The sequence below is a fragment of the Delphinapterus leucas genome, chromosome 3, assembly GCF_059928025.1.
Source record: "Delphinapterus leucas isolate spDelLeu-1000000601 "Yukka" chromosome 3, BTC_Dleu_Yukka2, whole genome shotgun sequence".
NCBI lineage: Eukaryota > Metazoa > Chordata > Mammalia > Artiodactyla > Monodontidae > Delphinapterus > Delphinapterus leucas.
The window spans coordinates 162,382,968-162,407,166 of NC_143131.1; the positions used below are offsets into that span (position 1 = coordinate 162,382,968).

Below are 24,199 nucleotides of genomic sequence, written 5' to 3' on the forward strand. Positions count from 1 at the left end.
CCACAGTGAGACACCACTTCATACCCACTATTGTGCCATATAATTTTTTTAAAAACAAGCGTTGGCAATGATGTGGGGAAATTGGCACTTTCAATCATTGCTGGTGCAAATACGAAAAAGAAAATAGTTTGGCCGTTCCTCAAAAAGTTCAACACAGAGATACAATATGGCCCAGGAACTCCACTCCCAGGTATATGTCCAGGAGAAATAAAAAACATATGTTCACACAAAAACTTGTACATGAGTGTTATATTGTCGTATCATTATTCATAATAGCCAAAGAGTGGAAACAACCCAACTATTCGCCAACTGAGGAATGGAAAAATAAAATGTGTTATATCCATACAATGAATATTATTCAGCCATTAAAAGGGTGAAGGACAGATACATGCTACAACCTGGATGCACCTTGAATACATTTTGCTTACTGCAAAAGTCAGACACAGAAGTCCGCACATTGTGTGGTTCTATTCATATGAAAGGTCCAGCATAGGAAAATCAATAGAGACAGAAAGACCCAGGGCTGGGGTGAAAGGGGTGGACAGAATGAGAATGACTGATACTAGGTATGAGGTTTCTCTTGGGGATGATGAAAATGTACTGGAATTAGAGATGTTGATTGCAAAACCTGAGCACACTAAAAGCAGCTGAATCACACAGTTAAAAAAAATGTGAATTATATCTCAATCAAAAGATAATATGACAACCTTTTTATAGTCATTACTCTTGATCAGTTTCAGGATGGAATTCTCACAGTGACTTCAATGGAGTGGCTTGTATGGGATGATATTTGAGGCTCAACCCTTTGGGACTAGATGTTCATTCTGAGCTGTTGAATGACGGTGAGGGCCAGCCAGTATATTTTCTTCACGGAGGATCAATCCCCATATGGTATCCTTGGTTTGAATCCTTGTCTTTTTCTCTTCATATTCCTGAAACAAGCTCCTAGGAAATACATTCACAATAGTGAGAGGTGTTGACATCTTCCTGGCAAAAGTCTTATTCACAGGTGAAACTTCAGAGCTCCTTATTACTAGCTGCCCGGGGAGTCCCCTGAATCAAAGTAGGGCTTATGAAGATGGACCTTGCATTTTAGCGTGCACTTAAAATACCCAACAGGCTCATCACATGGGGAAAATAACTTTATTTACATGAGACAAGTACAAAGTCAGCACAACACAATGAGGGAGAGTATGGGTGCTGGTGCCTGATGGCCTGAAATCAAATCCTATTCGAACGCCATGTGTACCTGGGAAGGTTAGTTACTTAGCTCTTCTGTTTCTCAGTTCCCTGGCCAGGGATATGGAAATATTAGTAGGACCTGCTTATTCGTATTATGTTCTGAGGCTAAAAATTAGTAAATACAAAGCCTGAAGAAAAATGATGGGTACTTCATAAGTGCTACCTACATAAATGTTCAAGTATTAAATGCCTGGAAGAATAAGTAGGCTGTCTCCAGAAAGGGCACCTAGGAGGCTACAAATAGGAGGATAGAGCCTACTTTTTCACATTGATGACACGAGTAAGAAGTTTTAGAGCTCATGGAAAGAATATTATTTCTTGTGATGCACTGTGGGGTGGGCAGAGTAGGGGCTGTGACCCATATTTTATGGTTCAGGGCACTGAAATTTAGACAGATTGAGTAACTTGTCTAGCGTCACAACACTGATGAGTGATGGGTCTGAGGCAGGGGAGGGACAGAGATTCCGGAACACATGGACATGAGATCATACCCTGGATACACAAACCAAGAGCTCTCCTCACTCCCTTTCCCACATCCTCCTGCCCCAAGAATGCTGCAGGGAGACAGCTGGTACTCGGAGGAGGTGCCTGGCCCAAGAGAATGGCTCAAACCTGGACCCACCTCCTGGCTCTACGTTTCAATCCCTGACCCCAAATACAGTGTCTTTCCCCCAAATGCAGACCCCCTGATGGACCAGGGTATCCAAATATGTGTGCATCTCCCCTCCCTTCCCCCTCAGCACTTGATTCTAGCAGCTGATTTGCAGTGAGACTTCCTGGTGGTCAGGTGACCACCCTGAATGACCAGTAGTCTACTTGACTCCCTAACTGACTCAAAACCCAGGACATTCCAAACCAACTGCCCACATGACAGTTGCACAGAGAATTAGCATCATCTTCAACTGATCAAACCCGGATGATGAGCAGTTAATATTCATTAGCTGGGAACAGGGTCTACTGGGCTGGTGTTTTGGTGGCTTAACACATGAAGGTTACAGGCCCCCAGGGTCTCACTGACTAGAAACTGACCAATCGTCTGAGCAGCTTGGACTAAGGCCTGGCTAAGAGCGGGCAGTGGCTGCACGGGCTCTGAGTGGGCACCTTCCCTGCCCAATCCTCCCTCAGCCAGATCCAGGCTCTGCTGTACAAACTACAGCCATTGCTCCTGAATCTACTTGCTGGTATTAGTTCCACAGTACCTTCAATGGAGTGGTCAGTGGGGGTGCTATTTGGGTCCCTACCCTGTTGTTTGGCCAGATGCTGATTCTGATGTGCCTGAACCACCGCTGCGGATGGCCAGCAGATTATCTTGATCACAGATGATATTCTTGTGCATCCTGTGTTTGATTCCTTTATAATCTTCCTTTTCTTCTTGGTACCCGAGTCATGATCCTGGAAAACACAACAAAAACTGAGAGAACTATTGATATGTTGCTGGGAGAAGACCATGCAGAGGTGTCAATTCATTCCCAGGTCACACGTCTGTTCTCTTTGTTCACCAGCCTCCTAGGGGAGTCTAGGGGAGTCACGTGAATCGAAGCTGGGCTGAGAAGAGGGTGTTGCAATGTGGTGTGCACTTAAAATAGCCAGCAGGCTGACTGCACGGGACATGACTTTATTTAGTGAGATAATATAGAAAGGGAGCACAGCACAGTGACCGACAGAGTGGGGGCTGGTGCCTGATGGTCTGGATTCAAATCATACCAGAAGCCACATGAACCTGGGAAGGTTATGCAGACCCTCTGTCCTCAGTTCCTTGTTCTGTGATAGTGGAAATGTTAATAGGGTCCACTTATTAGTATTACATGAGGAAGCTTAATACAGCAAATCAGGTAGACCCTGATGAAAAATGATGGTTACTTCATAAGTGCTACCTAAGTGTTCAAATATTAAATGTCTGGAAGAATAAGCAAGAAATGTGGTAGTGCTGCCTCCAGAGAGGGGACCTGGATGCCACAGGGCAGGGGAGTGGGGAAGGTTATGGGTGTGATGCTTTAGAGCTTGTGAAGAATATCTGTCATCATCTCCTGTGATCCCCACATCAGCCCCGTGGGGAACTCATGGCAGGTGCTGTGAACCATATTTTATGGTACATGGCACTAAAATGTTGAGATTTTAAGTGACTTTCCCGGAGTCGCAAAGCTGATGACAGATGGATGTGGGACAGGAATGTAGTTGGTTCCCTGGGACAGAAATCCCTGAACCCCTGAATCCTCTAGATGGTGCTCTGGACTCCTGAGCCCAGGGCTCCCCTCCCTCCATCCCCCCAAGCCTCCTGCCTGCCCCATGGTTGCTCCAAGGACAGGAGGGGTCTGAGCCAACAGGAGGGCCCAAGCCTGACCCACTGCCTCCCTTACATGTTGATCCCTGACCCCACAGCTCTTAAATATCCCTGAAAGAAGGTCCCTTGAAGGATCAGGGGGTCCCATCTACGTCCCTCCTCCCTCAGCGTCTTCACACACTGGGTGAGCCTCCTGGTGGTCTGACCAGTGGTCGGCTTGTCTCCACGTGGCTCAGAGCCCTGGTCTCTCCAAGCCAGTTGCCCACATGGCACGTCTCTAACAAATTAGCTTGGTCTTCAACAACCAGCCCTGGATGCACAGTTAGTGCTGATTAATCAGGACAGTGGCCTGCTGGGCTGTGCTTGGTGGTTTAGTGGGTGAAGCTGGCGTGCCCCACTGTCGCCTGACTATTGATGTGAGCAACTGTCTGAGTAGCCTGGGCTACGGCCTGGCTGGGGAGGGGCCGTGGCCGCACTGGCTCTGAGGGCGCACCTTCCCTGCTCATCCTTCCTCATCAAAATCCAGCCCCTACAAACTCCTCATCCATCCCTAGACCCTGCAGTGGCACAGGAGAGAGGCCCATGCCCTTCTAGAGGGACCCCTCCATAGCCACAGCCTAGAGATCCCATCCCAGGACTGTCTCTGAGGATGACCCAGGCCCTCCTAATCTCTGTCACCAAGTGTTCATTCCACTAACCCGATGGCATTGTCCCTTCTCTCCACGTTCCCAGGCAGCGCCCAAACACCCAGTGATCCTGTCCACATCAACCACTGGAAATACCGCCACGAAATCCCAGTTTCCTTCCTTTCTGAAAACCTCTAGGTTTAGACTGCTAATATTTGCTTTTGGATTTTGACATCGACATTCAGAAGTGTTTAGCCTGGAATTTCTCCTGTCCTGTAATATCTACTGCTGGTATGACATCAGTATTCTCCTGGTCCGATGAAAGCAGTGTGGGTGTGTTCCCTCTGTATCTGTTCTCTGGAAGAGTGTGTAGGAGACGGGCATCGTTTCTGTCTTAAATGTTTGGTAGAAATCAGAGGAAGCCACCTGGCCCTGAAGTTTGTTTTGTGGGGAAATTTTTTTGGCATCTCTTTCTAATTGAAGTTTACTTGGTGTATTGTACAGGGCACAGATCTTAAGCATAGAGCTTTATGGTTTCTTGTAAATATAAACACATCTGTTACCAACACCCAGTTCAATATACAGGACGTCCCCAGCACTCTGGCCGCCCCCTGTCGAAGAATAAGTGCTAACTTATTCGGTTATAAGAATGAAGTCAGTTACTCCATGTATATTCCAAGTGCAGTGATTTACACACAAATAACTCAAAATGAGTGTGGCAGCACAATGAGAAAGTAGTGGAGGGTGCTGGAGGGCTGGGAGAATCCAGTCCCTTTGGGATTTCCGCTGTGGAGGTGGGGCCAGAGTAAGGAAGCTGAGAGGAGCTTCTCTGAAGCATCTGGGCTTTTACAGAGGGAAGAACTACTGCTCCCCAGAGTGCAGCGCCCATTGTAATTCACTGAGCCCTCCCTTTGCGGAGGGTGCTTTTCTATACTTGTGTGTTATTTTACATAGAAATGTTTAAAAAAAAAAAGAGGAGATCAATTTTGTTTGATGTAACAGCCTTTCACTGTTAAAAGTAAGACATATATCTAAAATTATGCTAAATCTGTACAGCTCCGACAGGAAGTAACCGGCACTCACTACCTGACTCAGGAGCGGAGGCGGAGCAGAGAGGCGGCCCTCCTTCCTTGGCCTCGTGTCTCATTTAAGCTGCCAGACGCTGCACAAGCTCCATCCCCTCTGAGTCTCAGGCTGAGGCCTCCAGGTCACAGTCTTCACAGGAGTCAGACGAGAACCTGCCACACAAAGGCAGGGACTGGAGTCAGTGGGGAGGTGGGCTCCCTGGGGTCGGTGTGTGGGACCCAGGGGGCTACTCAGACCCTGCAAGTGACTTTGGGCCCTGACATCCCCAGGGCTCACATCCCCAGGGCACTGGGGCCTGTTTGCTGCTCTTTGCCAAGTGTGTTCTGGTAGCAGAGAGACCTGTCCTACAGGGGCGATTTAACCTGGGCATTTGGCCGGGCGGCGTTCGAGCGACTGGTCCCCTGAACAGTGAAAGTGATGCAGAGGAAAGGGGAGGCACTGGGGCTCCAGGGTGAAAAGTGTGGGTCCCTCCCACCTGGGCGCTGTGAGGAGTGGGAGGTCTGATGACACAGGTGGGAGTAGTGACCCTGTCCCTCCAGCCCACACGCAACACGGCCCATCATGAGACCAGCACAGTGGAAGTGGGCAGAGAACCGCAATGTTCCCTTTTCCCCTAATAATCGTTTTTCTTTCTTTAACACCCCAGCCAAACTTGCCTGTGCTTTTTAATTTAAAAATATCCTGATGCTGTGGTCACAGAATCATAAATTCTATAGCTTTGCTGTATCCCAACATGAAAAGTTTGTAGAAGACACTGCTTTTCAGCATGTAATAAAACCAGATGTATTTGTTATCTAATTTTAAGGTCATAATTAATTTGGAATCCTGGCCCTTTAACTCATCCTAAATTAGCATTGCTTTGAATTGCCTTCATTTTGTGTGTGTGTTGTATTCAATTTTTACACATCTATGAAAAATCTATAGAACCTCAGGTTGAGAAATGGTGCCATGAGGTGACCCAGGCCCTTCAGTGGGGCTCCACAGAGGCTGAGGGGTCCCCAGGGGTTGGGCAAATCCCAGCCAGGTGTGGATCCTGCAGTGTCCCCTACCGGATGACAGGGCTACTGTGTGCCCACAGGGATGCAGCAGCGCTGGGCCAGGTGAGCTGTCTGCTTGCATGAGAAGAAGCCCCGGTTCCTCTGTCCTCCTCACCCTTTCCCCAGGACGCCTGAACTGGGGGGTACCAGGGCCACTCCAGATATCTCACTACACCTGGTGATTAACTGGGGATGTTGTCTGCTGACCTTGGCGGGTTGGGAGGGCAAGGCTGGGTCCTGCAGAGGGAGATGTTGAACCTCACCAGGGACACTCTTTACAAAGAACACAATGTGAACAACACCTCCAGGAGTGATGTATGTGATGACCCCACAGACACCTTCGGCCCCCCATCTAAACATAAGAGCCTGGCATCTTCAGGGATTCTATGGAACGGGGACTGTTCCCTGGCGAGATGCACTCAGGTCATCCTCCAGTTGCCTGCGCAGATTACCACCATTCTCTTCTCTCCACCTTTTTGTTCACATGCAGTGGTGAGCACCTCTGTGCTCTTCTCTGGCTTTTGGGTTTTCCTGAAGCGCCAAAAAAAAAAAAAAAAAAAAAGTCAGGGATGGCAAGAGAAGCACATACACTTATTTGCCTTCTGCTCTTCCTCCTACCCTCTCCACGCTCACATTTCCTCTTCTTGTTCTTCCTCATCCTTTTACTTCATCCCTTCTCTTGAATCCAGGATGAGAGAATTTCTTTTTTTTTTTTAATTGGATGAGTCAGTCTTCTTTTACTTATTTATTTTTAACGTCTTTATTGGAGTATAATTGCTTTACAATGGTGTGTTAGTTTCTGCCTTATAACAAAGTGAATCACCTATACATATACATACATCCCCATAACCCCTCCCTCTTTTGTCTCCCTCCCACCCTCCCTATCCCACCCATCCAGGTGGTCACAAAGCACCGAACTGATCTCCCTGTGCTAAGTGGCTGCTTCCCACTAGCTATCTATTTTACGTTTGGTAGTGTAGATATGTCCATGCCACTCTCTTTGTCACAGCTTAACCTTCCCCCTCCCCATATCCTCAAACCCATACCGTTTTTATGCTAAGTTATATTCTACCTGTACCTGGAAAAATGTTAAAAAGATTTTTAAAGAACTGCGCATCTATTTTTGCAGCTGATTTGCCTGTTCAAGGCTCGCTAGCACTTTATCCATCTCAGTACTATTTCACTTAGTAAACAAATGCAGTTACCATAATTGCTGCATATGTGTCTGTGTTCCCTTCTAGGTTATATGTTTTTGAAGTTAGAAACTATATTTATATCACAGCCCCTATGTATGGCACAATATCCATTGCTAATTCAGATTGTGTTTTAAGATATGAGACAAAATTTAAGACTTTTATTATAGTCATAAACATCTAGCAAATCAACCAGAAAATAAAAACTAATTTTCAATTGGTTGGCCAAGAACAAAAAAGGGAGGAATACCTAGTGCAAAATCATATCTCTAATAACTACTGTTGGATTTAGAGCACACACATGCTAAACTTATTTTAAAATATCTTCTTATCAAAGATTTGAGGTTGGACCGGAAAAAATTATATCAGAAGTGAAAATAATTATGTGGTCTGACCAGCGTGGGTCACAGAAAGTAAGGGTATACTATATATAAAGTAGATAAACTACGAGGTCCTGCTGTATAGCACAGGCAACTATATTCAATACCTTGTAATAACCTATAAAGGAAAAGGGTCTGAAAAAGATATATATATATATCTGAATCACTTAGCTGTACACCTGAAACACAACATTGTCAATCAACTAGTCTTCAAGGGAAACAAAACAAAACAAAGTAAGTGTAAAGGGAAGTATAGTTTTATAAATTCACCTCTGATATCCAATGGACCAACTGAAAGAAAACAGAAAGTACAACTTTCTAGGAGACAGGACATGGCCAGCAAACCAGGCCGTTACCCTCGGTAACGGTCATACCTGCCAAAAAATATACAGACTAGCCTGCATTCAGGAATACATAGGAATTCTTCATTTATCTGGCATTGTTAGGCAATGAGGTATTGCATGTTAGGAGAAGTATTTTTAAAATGACAAAATGAAGAGGAGTTGTTTTAACCTTCACTCGGTAATTTTTTTCTAAAATTAAGAAATGTATCCACTGGTGTATTTAATGTTTCCGTGATAACTCGGGGTCATCAGTTCAATCAACGTTTGCATGAATAATGCAAATGGAAACAAGACAGGCATGCTTACTTACTGAAACTGAAAATGACATGGCACTGGCTGGAATAACTGATGAGAGAGCACGAAAAAAGCAAAAATGAAAACAAACCGTGATCAAGAAACAATCAGTCAAGTTCTGACTTTCTGTACTTAGTTTCAAAATGAGATACCACAAATCCCAGCGAGAGACTCCAGCATCATCAGCTGTCTTTCTCCTTTGTTTCCACCTTCCTTTCCTTCTCCTTCTATCCTAGACTGTTCCAGGCAGTGCTTATGGCTGCTTGCAAGAGAAATTCTAATACTTGCTTTCTCTCACACAAACTTCACAATATGTCCATGTGATAACTAGTGTGGAGGTAAAAGACAATTCATCACAGAGACATCTCCTATGAAAATAAAATTAGAAACTAGCTTTTAAACATGCAGAGAGAAGGGCGTGGAGTCAGGCACTAATTTCCTTGCGAATTCCTCTCCATTTCTAATAGACGTTCTTCTTTACCAAGATCCCTTTTTATTGGTGTGCTGTTCCAGACTGCTCCACTCCGCCCATCCTCATTCTGTAAAATACATTCACACTCTTTTGTGACCCTACTTATTTGCCCATTAAATAATCAATCATAGAACTGTCGGAATTATTTACAGAGTGAAATTAAAATGCTGGAGTCACTTGGAGGGTTTAAGCAACTCCACCAGAAAATACTGGGCATGGATTTAAAAGAGGCTGCGTGGGACTTGCTCTTGTCCAAGTTCTTTCTCAAGAAGTATCTGAAATAAGCCTAAATTCAGAGTTAATCAGACTGGCCTGCTTTCTCAGGTGGACTGGAACTCATTGCTCTTTCCCCTCAACTCCCTGATGTCAGCGGCACTTTCCGGAGAGGAGGTGGACTTCTCTGCCTACTGCAGAAGCTCAGTTCCCCCCGGGCCCACTCCCTGTCTGAATCCCACACTTGAGGCCACATGCCAGCCTTCCCAGAACATTCGTGGTCTCATTTCAGTTTTTGACCTGCTCAGATTGAGTCCCTCTAGACTCTTCCTCAGCTTGAAACCTGATCTTCCACCACTTTCCCTGACCTCGATGGTAACCTGCCTACTTTAGGCCTCAGGTGCTTTAGCTATAAATTGATATATTTGCCCTTAATTCTAAAGTCTTCTTTCTAAAGCTCTACAATGTGGTGGCTCCTTGAAAATGTTTCTCTTTGCTGGTTGTAATTTTGTACAGAATTAAAAGCACAGCTACTCTAAAAGACAGTAAGTTGCATTGGATAAGGAAAGTGTGCTCTTGTAGTTAGATTAACAGGGATGGAAGACGACTTAGTATGTTTTAAGATACTCATGATCCATTCTCGTGAGAGTCGGGGGAAGAAGGGGAAGAGAGTTAATAAAATACCAAATGTTTGTGACAAATTAAGTTCAAGATGTAGCTGATAAGTTACTACTTGAATAAGCAACACAAATCCAATTCAAGTTTTGCTTTATTTTTCTAAGAAGGATCCCAGTGAACTGAGTCCCATGTTCAGTAACTCCACGTTCAATGGCTTAGTCTTTAAACACTGTTATGTTGCTGGAAGAAGAAATATTGCCCACCATTCCTAACTGATGTTTAGCTATCACGCACATTTGAAATAAATTTATTACTTTGCCTGATCTCAGGGTAATACATTCCAAAGGGGCAAAGAACACACGAAAAGTTATGGAGTCTCCATCTTCTACACTAAAGTGTGCAATAAATTACATATTATTTGGCCGTTAAGTTCACAAGCCATAGAAACCATTCCATTTGCAATGTATACAGTGGTAATCAGCAGGTAATGAGAATGATATAAAACCAAACAGACCGTGTATGATGGCACTGCTGCCAATAAAGCAATCATTAAATGCATTCATATGCATCTACGATAGGTAAGCTCTTTGAGGGCAATTGCTATGAATTCTACATACCTGTCAGGATACTATATATAGCCCACTTTCTATGGCCTTTATTCAAAGACGCTGAGAAAGGGTTACTCTGGGTAAATTCAGACCTTTTCTCAATATAGAATTTGGTCAACATGCATTCTGAACAGCAAAATTTCACAGTATTTTCCTACACTAAGTGCCACCTCAGCAAATGCAGGATTAAGTATAATGGATTATAAGAAGTGAGAAAGGAAAGATGGAAGAAAAGAAGGAAGGTAGGAAAACGGTGGGTATGGAGTACTTCAACATTTATGTAAAGAGTGGAACTAAAACTAACCTGAGGTTACCCTGAATTATTAGCATACGCTATAGAAACTTAAATGAAAAAATAAAAAAAACCCAGCAAGGGAAACCCAAAGATTCTCTGTTTTTTCACTTTACTGCATATACACGTCCATCTTAAACAATCTATATGCTTATATCCAATAAGAGAGCATTGTTTTGCAAGGCTATTTGGCTTCTATCAGCATGTAAAGGTCGGACAACTCAACTTTAGCAGAGTCAGCCTTCAGGTGAATAATTGCTTCTTTCAGGTTGTGAACATTTGAATTTTCCAGAAATGTTTCCCAAAAAATGAAAACTAAAAGAGTCCTAGGACAGCGTCCTTTAGAAGTTTTATAGTACCAAGGTTTTTGGAAGAAGAGTATTCTTGTCAATTATCAACACAATGATTCCAAGCAGGTCAATTTTTGCTGAGAATATTATATAACAGAACCCACTTCACCTCCATTATACTGACAATGATCTTCCTTACTTCAACCTTGTGCTTCTTAGTAAAGTTGAAAATACGGAGCCAAGAACAGACAGTGACAATGCCAGAGACTCAGATGTACCTATAAGTGCCTTCAGACAACATCAGCCACCCAGGCTAAAGTCCTGGTTTAAAACATCCCAACATGAATGAATCTCAAAAACTATATGCTGAGCAAGTGAAGCCAGATCAAAAGGGCACCTACTGTATTATTCAACTTACATGAAATTCTAAACTGGGCAAAAGTCATCTCTAAAGATAAAAAACAGATCCGTGGTTGCCTTGGGGTGGGAGATGGGGATACTTTTGCAAAAGCCTAGGAGGAAACTTTCTAGGGTTTTAGAATTGTTATCTATCTTTATGGGGGTGGTAGTTATACAAATGTATACATTAATTAAAAGTCACTGAACTATTGACTAAAAATGTCTGCATTTTATTGTATGTAAATGATACCTTAATAAGGTTGATTACAAAATGAACCAAAACCAAAACAAAGCAGAAGAGAAACCTCTCAAGACTTCAAAGGAAATACACTGTTTTCTTCCAGGGTACCAGATTGGAAATGAGGCATTGGTCTGTTCTACCCTCAGCTTATCCCTAGGGTTATCTAGTCTATTTTAAAGCACTAGAGTCCCCTATCAGGAAAACTCACCCCATGTTTAATTACTTTGATTTCTTCTCTGCCTCTTCTCCCAACACACTGAAGTCATTCACGGAAGAAAAACCAGCTTTTTCCAACTTTGCATCATGACACATTCTTTCCAAAGCTATTAGTTATAGAATAAAATTTGGGTACACTTTGTAAAAATCTAGCTTTTTGAGCCTTACAAATCTTAACAGTTAACCTATTGCCTCCACTGGAATTTGGAAAAAAATTATTTTGAAAAGGAATAGCTGAGACTTGACATTTTTTTGTGTGTGATTTTCTCTTCCCCTAAGAGAGAATTGAGTAGGAATGAGAAACACATACATAAAGAAAAAAAATTATCTTGCTGCCTTTGCATGGTTATAATTTATAGGAGGCCCTTTTCAACAATAATCTATTATCAGAATCAATAAAATATAATCTCCATGAAGGCCAGGCCAGGATACTTGTCTCTTTTTCAGCAGATTGCAATACAAACCACATTCATGGATATGCTTCTTGATGATCTTTGTAATACTGTAACAGTTGACCATTTCCTCATGCCTCTTCACCTTAACTTCAACCTGGTTTTTCACTAATGACTTCACATTTCCTTCTCTAACACTTGGTTGTGGGCCTCTTTTCCAACTCCAACTCCAACTCGCATTTCACTCTGGAACCAAAGGAAGACTCACACCTTCCTGCTACAGTTGCAGATTATATAGACTAGAAAAAGGAAGGTTGCCAGATGGTGGTTTACATTATCTACAGACTGTCTCGGCTCAAGGTTAACTTCCCTGGGAGAAAACCCATAAACCCAGAAGCATCAAAAATAACCTGCATGTGCAGGGGGGAGACAGCTTTGCTTGTCTCATTTTACATTCTTTCTGATTTCTGGGCCCTGGTGATTTATCTCCCATGGAATGGAACAAGGAGGGGAACAAGTAGGGACAGTCCCTTCGAGCTAAGAGAAACACTCCGGGAGGTTTTGAATCAGACTTGGTTTTTTGTTAGCCAAGTTACAGGAGAATTTTTAAAGTGGGGGAAAGGGAAGAAGGAAGCGGACCAGGAAAAGAATTTAAGCCATCATCTATAAACCAACAAAGCACTGATAGTTCCAAACATTATGTCACAAACTAAAATGACTGATGTAGGCTCAAGTGGTTTATAAAACCTATAAAAAGACTACAGCAGCAAAGTCCCCATTTATCTGTAGAGTTCAGAAACTAAAACAAGGAATATTTTAGCTTAAAACCTTATCTCAAGAGAATCATATACACTTCACATGAATAAAAATACCTGAAACCAAACATTTTTAAAAGCTCCAATACCCAAAATATAAAGAAAAATATTAATCCAGAAGACTCAATCAATCCATGATAATCACAAAACGGCTGGGCAATCTCTATCTCCCTTCCACACTAACCATCCATCCCATGGAAGACCAAGGGAGATCAGACCTTCCAGACTTACCTTCCAGACCTTCCAGACACCTGGCTGCTGCAAAATTCTATGGAGACTCCTTGTGGAGCAGCAGTTTCCCATCTCTTGTGTCTCTCCCTATCGTGATCATGATCATGCAGGAAGCAAGTCTGGCTGTGCTATCTTATCATTGTCTGTCACCCATCTGCAACATGGTATTGTACAGATAAGGAGAAAGTAGTTGCCTTTCCCCCAGAAGGTTGAGGCTCAGGTACAGGGTAATTCTCCTGTGCACACAGTCATTATTTAGGCCGACTCAGTGACTTCAACAGGCTTAATCATGTGATCAGGTTTGTTGCCAGCTGCGTAATGCTCCCACATCTGTAGATAGAGCCGCTCTAGGTCCATTGTGTATTGTCTGGTGTTGAACAGAGGGCTAGATGTTCTCTGCTTCCAGACTTTGCCACGAATTTTCTTCAGGTATTCTAGATCAGTTCCCAGTTTCACAGCTATGTCTTCATATTCTTGTCTATTTTTAGCAATAAGCTCAAGACAGCCTAAACAAGTGAGCTGGGAAGCTGCAACTCGGGAAGCAAGAGTCTCTCCTGGCATAGTCACCATGGGTGTCCCTGACCAAAGGACATCCATCCCTGTGGTGTGTCCATTACAGAGTGGAGTGTCCAAGCAGACATCAGCCAGCTGGCCTCTCCGAACATGTTCCTCTTTAGGAGCAACAGGTGAAAAAATGATACGGTTCTGGGGAAGGCCCATATTTTGTGCGTACTGTTGAATATTAGGTTCTCCTACTGCTGGAAAACGCAACAGCCACAGTACACTATTGGGAACACGCTTCAGAATATTTGCCCACATCTGCAAAGTAGATGGGTCAATTTTATATAACTGATTGAAGTTACAGTACACAATGGCATCTTCCGGTAACCCGTACTGAGAACGTGTGGTTACAATAATGGTACGGGGAACCTCCTCTCCAGTGGCAGCCTTAATGTTGATCTGGGTAGTTGCCAGTCCATTGCTAAGACTGAATCCATTAATTGTTATCTGAATTTGTCCTCTGTTAATCATTTCAATAACTGCCTCTGCAATAGTATTCATAGGAATGACAGGCATATTAAGAGCTGTATTACTGCTGTCTGCGGTGTCTCCTCCCTCAGGACATTTCATCTTGACAATTTGCACATCTGGGAGACTATCAAGAAATGCTTTGAGGTCGATGCCATTCAGCACAATCCGATTGTCATAAATGTGCCCATTGGACTTAAAATCGATGACTGCTTTCTTCTTCAGGTGAGGGAACATATTGGCATGATCACCAATAAAGAAAGTATGGGGCATATAAGCCAGTTTCTCAGAATACTGCTCAGCAACTTCAGCAGGTGAAGTTTCCTGATCAGTGATGATATAATCCATGAAAAGCACACCACTGGTTCCAGGGTAGCCCAGCCACATTGCCTGAATAGGAGCTGGCCTGAGAGCAAAGAGTTCATTTCGAGCACCCCTGGTATAACCATTCATATTTACAAGGATGTGTATACCATCTTGATGGATGCGATCAGCTGCTTTCCCATTGCATGGAATCTGAGAAAGATCAATGAAATGATGGGCTTCTGCCATCACCTTCGCTCGGAAGTTTGTGCCGTCATCTGGGCTCAGGGCATAACAGAATACCTCAAATTTATCAGGATTGTGCGTGCCTGGAATAGACTGCATAAGATGAGAAGTAGGATGATTCCCAAAGTCAGAACTCACGTATCCTACACGCAGTCGACCATCACTGAGCTTCAAGTCTTTTGGATGTTCGTACGGTGGTTTACGAAGGACACTGATCTCATCCAAGCAGAGGTTCCCATGGCTCTCAGCAATAGCCTTCCTGAAGCCATGAGAAAGAGGATACAGCATACTATGATGAGGCTGCACAGAAGGCAACCTATTCTTCTCCAACTGGTCAGCCACAATGCTGACCAACTTCTTCATTCGCTCATCATAGTCTGTCCAATCACAGACAATCTGCAGGCAATGAGCCAAATCACAATAACCGTCAGGAAAGTCAGGTTCAAGCTTCAGAGCAGTGCGATAAGAAGCAATTGCTTCTGGAATATTCCCTGAATCCTTGTGAATGGAAGCCACATTGCTGTGGGCATCTGCAAATGCAGGGTTAATCTGAATGGCAGGAGTATAACACTGCAAGGCTCCCTGAACATCCTGCATCTCCTTTAGAGTGTTTCCCATATTACAGTAGGCGTCAGCAGAGGTAGGACTGATTCGAACAGCCTCCTTATAATGCATCGGAGCTTCCTGCAGTTTTCCCTGCTGCTCCAATACACTTGCTAAATTTGAATGGGCAACAGCAAACTCTGGGAAGACTTCTAATGCTTTACAATACAAGCGAACTGCCTCTTCAATGTTTCCCTGGTCTCCTTTGATATTGGCTAGAGAGTCTGCATGGGTGGGGCACAGCCGCAGAGCTGTATTATAACAATCTTCTGCTTCGGCAACACGGCCCTTCTCTTCCAGAGCGTTGGCTAGGTTGCAGTAAGCATCACGGAAATGTGGTTGCAATCTAATAGCTCACCAATAGGTGTCTATTGCCAGATCTATCAGGCCTTGCTCGCAGTGTACACAAGCCAGGTTGGCATGTACCACTGCATGATTTGGACTCAAGGTTAGGGCACAAAGGTAAGCTGCCACAGCTCTGTCAAAAATCCGTGCCTCTTTCAAGACATTTTCTAAATTGATATAAGCATCCAGAAAATTGGGGTCAAGGGTGACAGCCTTTTCAAAGTGATGAATTGCAAGCCAAATCTCCCCTTGTGCATTGAAAACACAGCCAAGATTACTCCAAGCTACTGCAAAGTTCGGTTGCGTCTCCATTGCTTTCAAATAACATGCCTTGGCTCCTTCCAAGCGACCCAGGGCTTTGAGCAGGTTCCCCAGGTCACTGCGAACACAGTACAAATCAGGATTGTACTGAACAGCAGAGACGTAAGCTTATACTGCCCCTTCCATGTCGCCTGCTGCTACCAAAGCAGCTTCCAGGTTAATATAACCATCGATGAAATCTGGTTTGAGACGTAATGCATGCCGGTAATGCTCAATTGCTTCCTGCAACTGCCCTCTTTCCTTGTACACATTCCCCAAATTCGACTAGGCTTCTGCCAGAAGAGGGTTCTGTTTAATTGCCAGAGTACTAAAGTGGGCAGATCTGTCCAGCCTTCGACACTGGAAGTGTAGAGATGAAAGTAGAAAATAAAAGAATAGGATGTGATTTGTAGTCGATACTACTTTTGCAAAAATTAGAAAATACAAAACAATTCGGTATTTCAAATATATACATATGTTTAAAATAACTATAAAGGTGAGTTGGGAGATTACATATTAAATGGCCCAAATGGTGCTACATAGGGGAAAATAAAGGAAATAAATCTGGCAGAGGAACGTCGGGGCCAAAACCAATCTTAAAAGTATTAGAAAATAGAGTGACCATACACACTGATGATAGAGTGACATGAACTGAGGCATATGGTCCCTTTTGAGTAAATGCCTTAAATACAAACTAAAAAAATAATGTCATAAGATTTACAAGCACTATAAAAATATTTAGCAGTATTGCAGTAGACAGTAGAAATATATAACCTTTCAACTTAAATAAAAACAAGACTGATGAAATATCATCTTTGTTTCCATGTCATCCATGCTAAGGAAGAAATAATAAATCAGCTTTCAAGATAGAATTTTTTACAATGAGAGATACAAAAACAAAGAAAAAGAAACCCTAACTGTTTATCCCATGAAGGGAGAAAAAAACAATTTGAAAAGCCAGAGTAGAACTCTCTGAGGATAATATTTAACATCAATTTTTTTTTGTAAAACAGAATTTTAAGCTGGTTTTGAATTGTTTATAGAGTTTCTAATTAGCATGCTGAGGAAATACAGGGTCCATCTTAATCCAGAAGCAAGTAAAAAGTTCTGACTCTTAAAATTCTAGGCTCTAGAGTAGGTGTGTGCTGGTGTGTATGTGTGTGTGTGTGCACATTTGCTGTGTGTTTTCAATAAACTCAAGAGTACATAAGGGTGTATGTTACTACATTGTAACAATTCTTGAGCAAGTCTAACTGAAGGTCAGTAGCAAACAAGTAGATGCCGCTTGGGTGGCCCCCCAAACTCTCAGGTAATGCGCAGATCTGCCTTGGCAATCATGTTCTGCTTTTAGACATAATGCATTTTTATGTTCTTGTTAGCACTGAAAGGCTAACTTGAATATTCTGCAACTGATGAAATGGACAACAGAGCAGTAACCTAGAGTTTACAAGTATTTGGGGCAGTAAAACTTTAGTTCTAGATTTAACTTGGATTTGAGTCCTAATTTAACTTGGATTTTCTACAACGCATTTTTTTTTTTCTATAAACTGGAGGTATATACCACCATAATCCTAAAAAACCTGTGACTTTGGGCTTCAGGGGTCTAAGCCTTCTCTCTAAGTGACTGAAAGGTACAACTGGATATTAGACCTGTCTAAAAATTGTCCTTTTCTGTCCTCACATACAAGGGAACGCTTGATTTTTGGATAGCTGTCATTAAAAAAAAAAAAAAATGTGCAAAGAGCTAATGTCTTTTGCTACAAGACAAAACAATTTCTCCTGGACATGCAGTAATAGGAGGCAATGCCATGTGTTGGAAGCACGCACATATTTTATGATAGATATTAATCTGGAGGTTAACAGCTAGGTGCTCCGGTTGAAGCAGTTTATTTCAAACATACATATAATGTTAGTCCACTTTGTAACAAAGCCTTCAACATTTCATATGCAAATTCGTTTTTCTTTCTAGTTTAAGCCCAAGGAAATCCCTATAAATCTTGTCTCCAAAGAGAAAATATAAAGAATTCATAAGATTAAAGAGTTCTTATCAATTGTATAAAAAACTAAAAAGGTACTAACTAGATAAAAATGTAGATGTCTAAGAGAACGTCCAACAAATAGAAAAGTAGAGGACTGCACTGAGATTGCAATCCTGAGAAAAATACATTATTTCTAAATGAAGAAGTAAAAGGAGATAGCATAAATTAAAGCCAGAAGAAAAATTTAAAACCTACAAAAGTACGAGTCGATACAAAGTTAAAAACCCATTAATTTTACTATATACCCAAAGGCTTCACAAAAGATCTCATGAATATCACAAATTAAAATAAACAAAAGCCAGAAATATTGTTTTCCCCAAATTGTACTACTACATGCTTATTGCTTCAGTGGTAAGAAGAAAAATTATCTTCAAATAGTTGAATTGTATACCTACTTATATTTTAACTCTTAGGTGGATCTTGTTATATAATATATATGATCTTTAAAGAAAACTTGTTGATTGTTTATTTTGGCATCTGTTAGGAAATTCCTATTTAATTAGATAAATCTCCTTAGATAACTCTTAAATAAAAATAGATGCAAATATAGTATGTTTCCTATCATTCATTTTAGACCTCTAAGAGTTGGAAAAGCTCAACCTGGAGAAGAAACTAGTTTTATTGAGGGAAGAAACTACTTTCCAGTTTAGAAGAGGAGGGATTATCCCATTTCTGTAGAGGAAGCAATCAGGAAGATACAAAAAGAATGATCCTTGCCTAGTGCTAAGGCCAGAACCACTGTGAATATTGTACCAGATCTTGTAAAAACAGCCACTGTGCTGGCACTCACAGGCCTGGGTCATGGTGTGTTCAACAATAAAACTTTGTTCCAAAGGATGGAACTCCTTCGGGCCAAAAAGCTTTCACCTGCATGATTCCATTAACCTCACTGTTTTGTTATGGGAAATGCGTTTATTTTTTGAAATGACATTGAAATATATCCTTAAAAGAACACTTTAGGTCTCAACAAGATTCTCTTCTCTTTCAGCCAACACATTACCTTTTAGAAATCAACAGTCTACTTCTTTCTTTAAATCATCACATTTCAAAGCTGTAGCAGCTAATAAATGTTAATATGATTTTTCCAAAACTGCAATCTCCCTAAATTTCTATGCTGTCTTCTTTATCCTGTCTTTTCAAGGTAAAGGTATCTTTCCAGTTTTCTTAGCATTATCAGGATTATGGATTTTGTTCATTGTTAAAGTTCGTTATTTATGGACATAAGTTAATGTAAATGCAAAAATATCTCGTATTATTCACAAGCTGGCTGACTTAAATCACTCGCTCTTAAAACAACTTTACTGCTCTCCAATCTGTTCAAATGCACGGAAATATAAATTCAGGATGATGTGGCTTTTCTGCAATGCTTTCTTTTCAGGCTGCAGTCTACATGACAGCGTTATATCTTATCCTTGCTGCTGTTGTTGTTCAATCTATAAAACCTCTCTTGAAGACCCCCAAAACAGCTTGTAATTTAAACTTTTACTTTTGGTGACTCACTGTTTTCAAATTGCCATCTCTGACCATATCCCCCTTCCAGGGGAATTTATGCAGACTCTTAACCCATAATTGCTTTACTCTTTACCTCTATTTCTGGGTTCTTAAATTAAATTAACTGTTACATCAGTGTTCTTCATTACTCAAATTATTTTTTCTTAAGAACTTTTCCTGGAAGTAAGTTCATGCTATTTTTGACAAGCAAACATTTGACTTCTGAAAGAATTCTTATGGAAATGGGTTTATATCCCAAATGCACCACCAAAAATCTTGGTGACCTTGCATAAACGTCCCTTACCATTTCAGGTGCTATCTTTGCTTGACTCCAAAGGGAACTGATTAAAACTATGAGCATCTAGCTGTTACGCACTTTTGTCTCAGTTTGGTCAATGAAACTCTTAAAAATCCATCAGATTTTCATTATTTTTACCATTAGCCTGTTTGTGTAAAATAAGTTACCATTTATGGAGCCAGTGTTCTCCTTTATTCCGGCATCCAATCATTGTAAATATTTCTCATGGACACATTCTTAGAAGGCCTATGAATAACCTGGCCTCTTACTGATTCTCCCTTTTGGAGTCTTACTAGCCAGACTTCCCCAATAACTTTCAGAGAGAGTTCTCCCCCTTTCCGGGTCTTCTTTTTGACTTCTATACGCCATAGAACTTTCAAAAGTCATCACACCAATACTAAGATTACCACATACCCTCCAAAAAGCTCCAAGCTGTTTATGCCTATTCATTAAGTTAATACTTTATCAAAACTTGTCCAATTGAGTAGTTTTAGCACAGATATTTTACACATTTTAGCACAGACATGCTCTGTTTAAGGCTGACAGATCCATTAGGAATTAACTTTCTGGTACATTTTCCCTCTGACATTTTCCTCACAACTGCGTTTCCTCATAACTGAGCCATCAGTTATCTCTTGCCTATAGAAAGGCAGATAAGAGAAAAGAAAGCTAAGTGAGAAAAGATATGTAAATAGACTAGCACAATATTGGACACATAATAAGTATTCAATAAATGATAGCAAGTATTCTTACCCTTATCCTCACATTAGTTTATATGTATTAAGAACTGATTACTGGACTCAACTCTTACTTCCATTTCTCATTAGATCCTCACAGAAACCTTGGAGGAAGCGAGGTTTTATCCCCATTTTACAGGTTGGGAGACTGCAGCCTAGAGGGCTTAAGTACCTTAACTGAAGTCATATAGTCAAGAAATAAGCCTATATTTGTCACAATCACTTGCCCATGCTTTGACGTGACACCACCACCCATCATTTACCCAGCTTCACCAAGGTACTACTAAATTTTTTACTCTTATTCTCCTCTCTTTGCTTCATACTGCCACTGCCACCAACCCAGTCAAATTCACTTTTAATTTTCCAATGTTAGTGAAGGGAGTAGAAGGTGGAAATTGAGGTTAAAGGAGGAAACTTTAATGTTATTCAAGGATGACTTCATCTTAACTTCCAGCCTTTGTCTACCCATTCTCTGCTCCAGTCACACGCAGAGTATTTGCTATCTCTTCCGTAAGTCTTGACTTTTCTTGTCTTTATGCCACTTTTCTTTTCTCCATTTGCAATGAATCTCCCTTTCCCTTGGTTCTTCACCATTTCTTACTCCATACTCTCCATTAAAATTCAAATCTACCTTTAAAGCCCAACTCATATACCAGTTCTGTCCTGCAGTCTCCTGGATCTGCCAAGTCAGAACTAACCACTTGCTCCTCCGTGCTCCTGCAATGGCAATGATGTTAGAAGGGCGACTGATTTTACAGCTCGCTCACCACCTGCGGGAAATATGTCCTATTTGCCCTTCCACATCCTTTCTCCACCCAACTCTATATGGATGGCTTGCATGGCCTATCTTAGTAAGTGTCCTTGCTCTGGCTTCTGTTTGGCTCACCAATGAAGAGTACCAACAGAAGATTGTAGGGAATGAAGGAGGGGAGTGAAGTTAGGGTATTAATTCTTGCCAAATTGCTGGGAGTTGGCTGCATCCCCCAACTAACGTATAGTGCTTCTCTGTGGGGCATCACAGCATCTTTGGGGAGGACTCTCTCTCCAGCAAGGCTTCCTTTCTCTTTCATCTCCTATAAAGTAGCCACACTTTTACTGAACCCAGGGCACTACACTATCTCTTGATTCTCTACATTGGGCTCAATTTATCCCTATTGATGTACCCCTGATTTCCTGCTGAGACCCTGTCTGATGAACTTCGTAATATGCTCTTCTAAGCTGTTAATTTTACAAACCACATTATTACACTTATTAGAAGAATGTCTTCAGGATGTGTCAGTAAGCTCTGATTGATGATAATGGTAAACAGCTAGAATTTATGGAACATAAAGTATGCTTTGGTTACTCTCTTGAGTACACCGTGTGCATTATTCTAATTAATTAAAATCACTATTAGCTAAGCAAGGCACACAGATGCTAAGAGGTTCCCAGAAGTAACTTGCTCATGGTCACTCCAGTGTCTCAGTAGTGTTTAGGACTCAGATCTGTCCAAAGCCTAAACCTTAAGCTCTAGGTCTAAGCAGTGGCTCTCAAACTTGAGTATGCATCGGCATCACCCAGAGAGCTTGCTGAAACAGGTAGTGGGCCCCACCCCCAGAGTGTCCGAGTCTGCAGGTCTGGAGCAGGGCCCAAGACTTTCACTTCTAAAAATTCCTACGTGCAGCTGATGTGCTGGTCTGGGTACCAGACTTTGAGAACCACTAGTCCAGGCATTTTAGGTCCAGAATTCCATGCGTTAGAATAATTTTCTGGTGATAAATTGTTGAAAAAAAAAAAAAAAAGCCCTGCATTTTCCTGTTTGTAAGGAGGTAATACATTCAATCTTAAAGAGTCAATAATGGGGCTAAGTATTTAAGAAAGAAGAGTTATTCTCCAGGAAGATGGGAGGAGATGGACATTCTAAGGACAGGAATGCCCTTTCAGGAATCTTGCAAAGGGAACAGAAAAATAACAGTAAGATTCTGCTATCCAGTGTTCACAGAACATGAGTGGGATACTCTTGACTGTAAAATGGGAAGCCAACTTTTGCTCACCATATACATACCTTATTCAGTACAAATGTTTATTAAGAATCTCCAAAAGCTAGACACTAGGCATCAGGGCTACACTGATAGAGCAGATAAAGTGCCTGGCCTCAGGGAGCTTGTGCTTCAGAGGATGTACATCAGCTAGATAGACTGAATGATGGATACTATATTGGGTTCACACTTCGTCTCAAGAAAAAAATATATCCATAGACGTGATCCAGGAGTCAAATGGCAAAAGACCGAGCCTCAAAGTGAGTGTTAATTTCATTAAATGGTAGGTAAACATTATTTTATATGCCGAGATAGGCTCTGCTTATAAGACACACTATTCCTCCAAACGTATTATACAAGCCAGCTTATAAACCTGTGACTTTTTCTAGGAGACATGTTGCCTTCTTTCCCAAGAAGGGAGCAGTAGGCGTCGGCGTGGAAATAGTTTCATCATCAGAGGCACAGTGTCACTACTACTGCTCAGCTCCAATTCGCAACCTTCTGAATGGTTTCCAGACTAAGAAATTTAGCAAAGTGATGAAGAAAACATGGCCCATTAATCTTATGATGCGTGTTATAACTTAACTCTGGGTTTAGCATAGGAAAAATATTATTTGCATTGATTAGAAATATGCTTTATGGCTGCATATATTATTCACTCTGAACATTCTAAAATTATTAGCTGGGTTGACATGATGAACTGCACAGGAGTACTTCTAGATGACATCTCAATGTCATCTGTTACTCACATCATATAGGTCTAGGAATCAATATGTATTTTACTCAATATGAGATCTTATTCCAAACACCAAAATATGCCTGTTTTTATTCGATGGTTATCATCATGAAACTACCAGCTAAACATCATTTAGAAAATTCAAAGCAAGTAAATTACTGTATTAACTGTCCAACTATGATTATGACTTTCCTCCACTTATAGCTGAACCTAATATAATGATCTGGTCAGTCTGACTAGGAGGATTTATTCATTAATTTACTCAAAGGTTCTGAGGTATATTTTGAAGGACTTAAATTATGGTCTGGTTGGTAGGATCCAACAGTAAGGGTGCAGGTTTATCTCCTACAAGCTCTGTGACCTTGCCCAAGTGACTTAGCATCTCTGAGACTCACTTTCCTAATCTGTAAAATGGAAACAATAATAGAAGCCAAGTTGTAAAGCTGAAGGAGAAAAAGGAATATGGTAATGTATTTTGGCACAAAAGAGCAGTTACGCTGACGGTCATTATTTGTGAATACTGTTGCTAAGATTATTGAAAACCTGTTGTGTGTTAGGTGCTGTTCAAGGACTAGAATTTTAAGACTGTTCTTCACCTTTATCCCAGTTTTACCTGCAAAGTTCTGCCATGCACTGGAAAAACATACTGGTATTTCTAGGGAAAGGGACCACTCAGGTGACATTTTTGTTTCACCAGGTATATAAAGTATACAAAGGTTATAGTGTATCTTTTAAGTCCTTCGGACGTCTAGTTACCTTTCACTAGAATGATTCTAGTAGATCC

General features: G+C 41.5%; 1 protein-coding gene and 1 pseudogene across 2 annotated transcripts in view; both read right to left on the reverse strand.

Moving 5' to 3' along the window:
• The window catches only part of LOC149749906 (2'-5'-oligoadenylate synthase-like protein 2), a 31,136-nt gene extending 25,910 nt beyond the window's left edge, over positions 1–5,226 (reverse strand). Inside the window, exon 1 of the mRNA XM_089908536.1 lies at positions 2,484–5,226. Within this exon, the coding sequence (XP_089764662.1) occupies positions 2,484–2,578 (95 nt within the window). The 5' untranslated portion in view covers positions 2,579–5,226. The remainder of the gene's footprint in view (positions 1–2,483) is intronic.
• On the reverse strand, positions 1,127–16,600 carry LOC149749909 (UDP-N-acetylglucosamine--peptide N-acetylglucosaminyltransferase 110 kDa subunit pseudogene; annotated as a pseudogene). Its single transcript, XR_016392564.1, has 3 exons — positions 13,271–16,600; positions 5,236–6,803; positions 1,127–2,634 (listed from the first exon to the last, which is right to left on the reverse strand). The product of XR_016392564.1 is annotated as a UDP-N-acetylglucosamine--peptide N-acetylglucosaminyltransferase 110 kDa subunit pseudogene (transcript).
• Between the last annotated feature and the right edge of the window lie 7,599 nt (positions 16,601–24,199).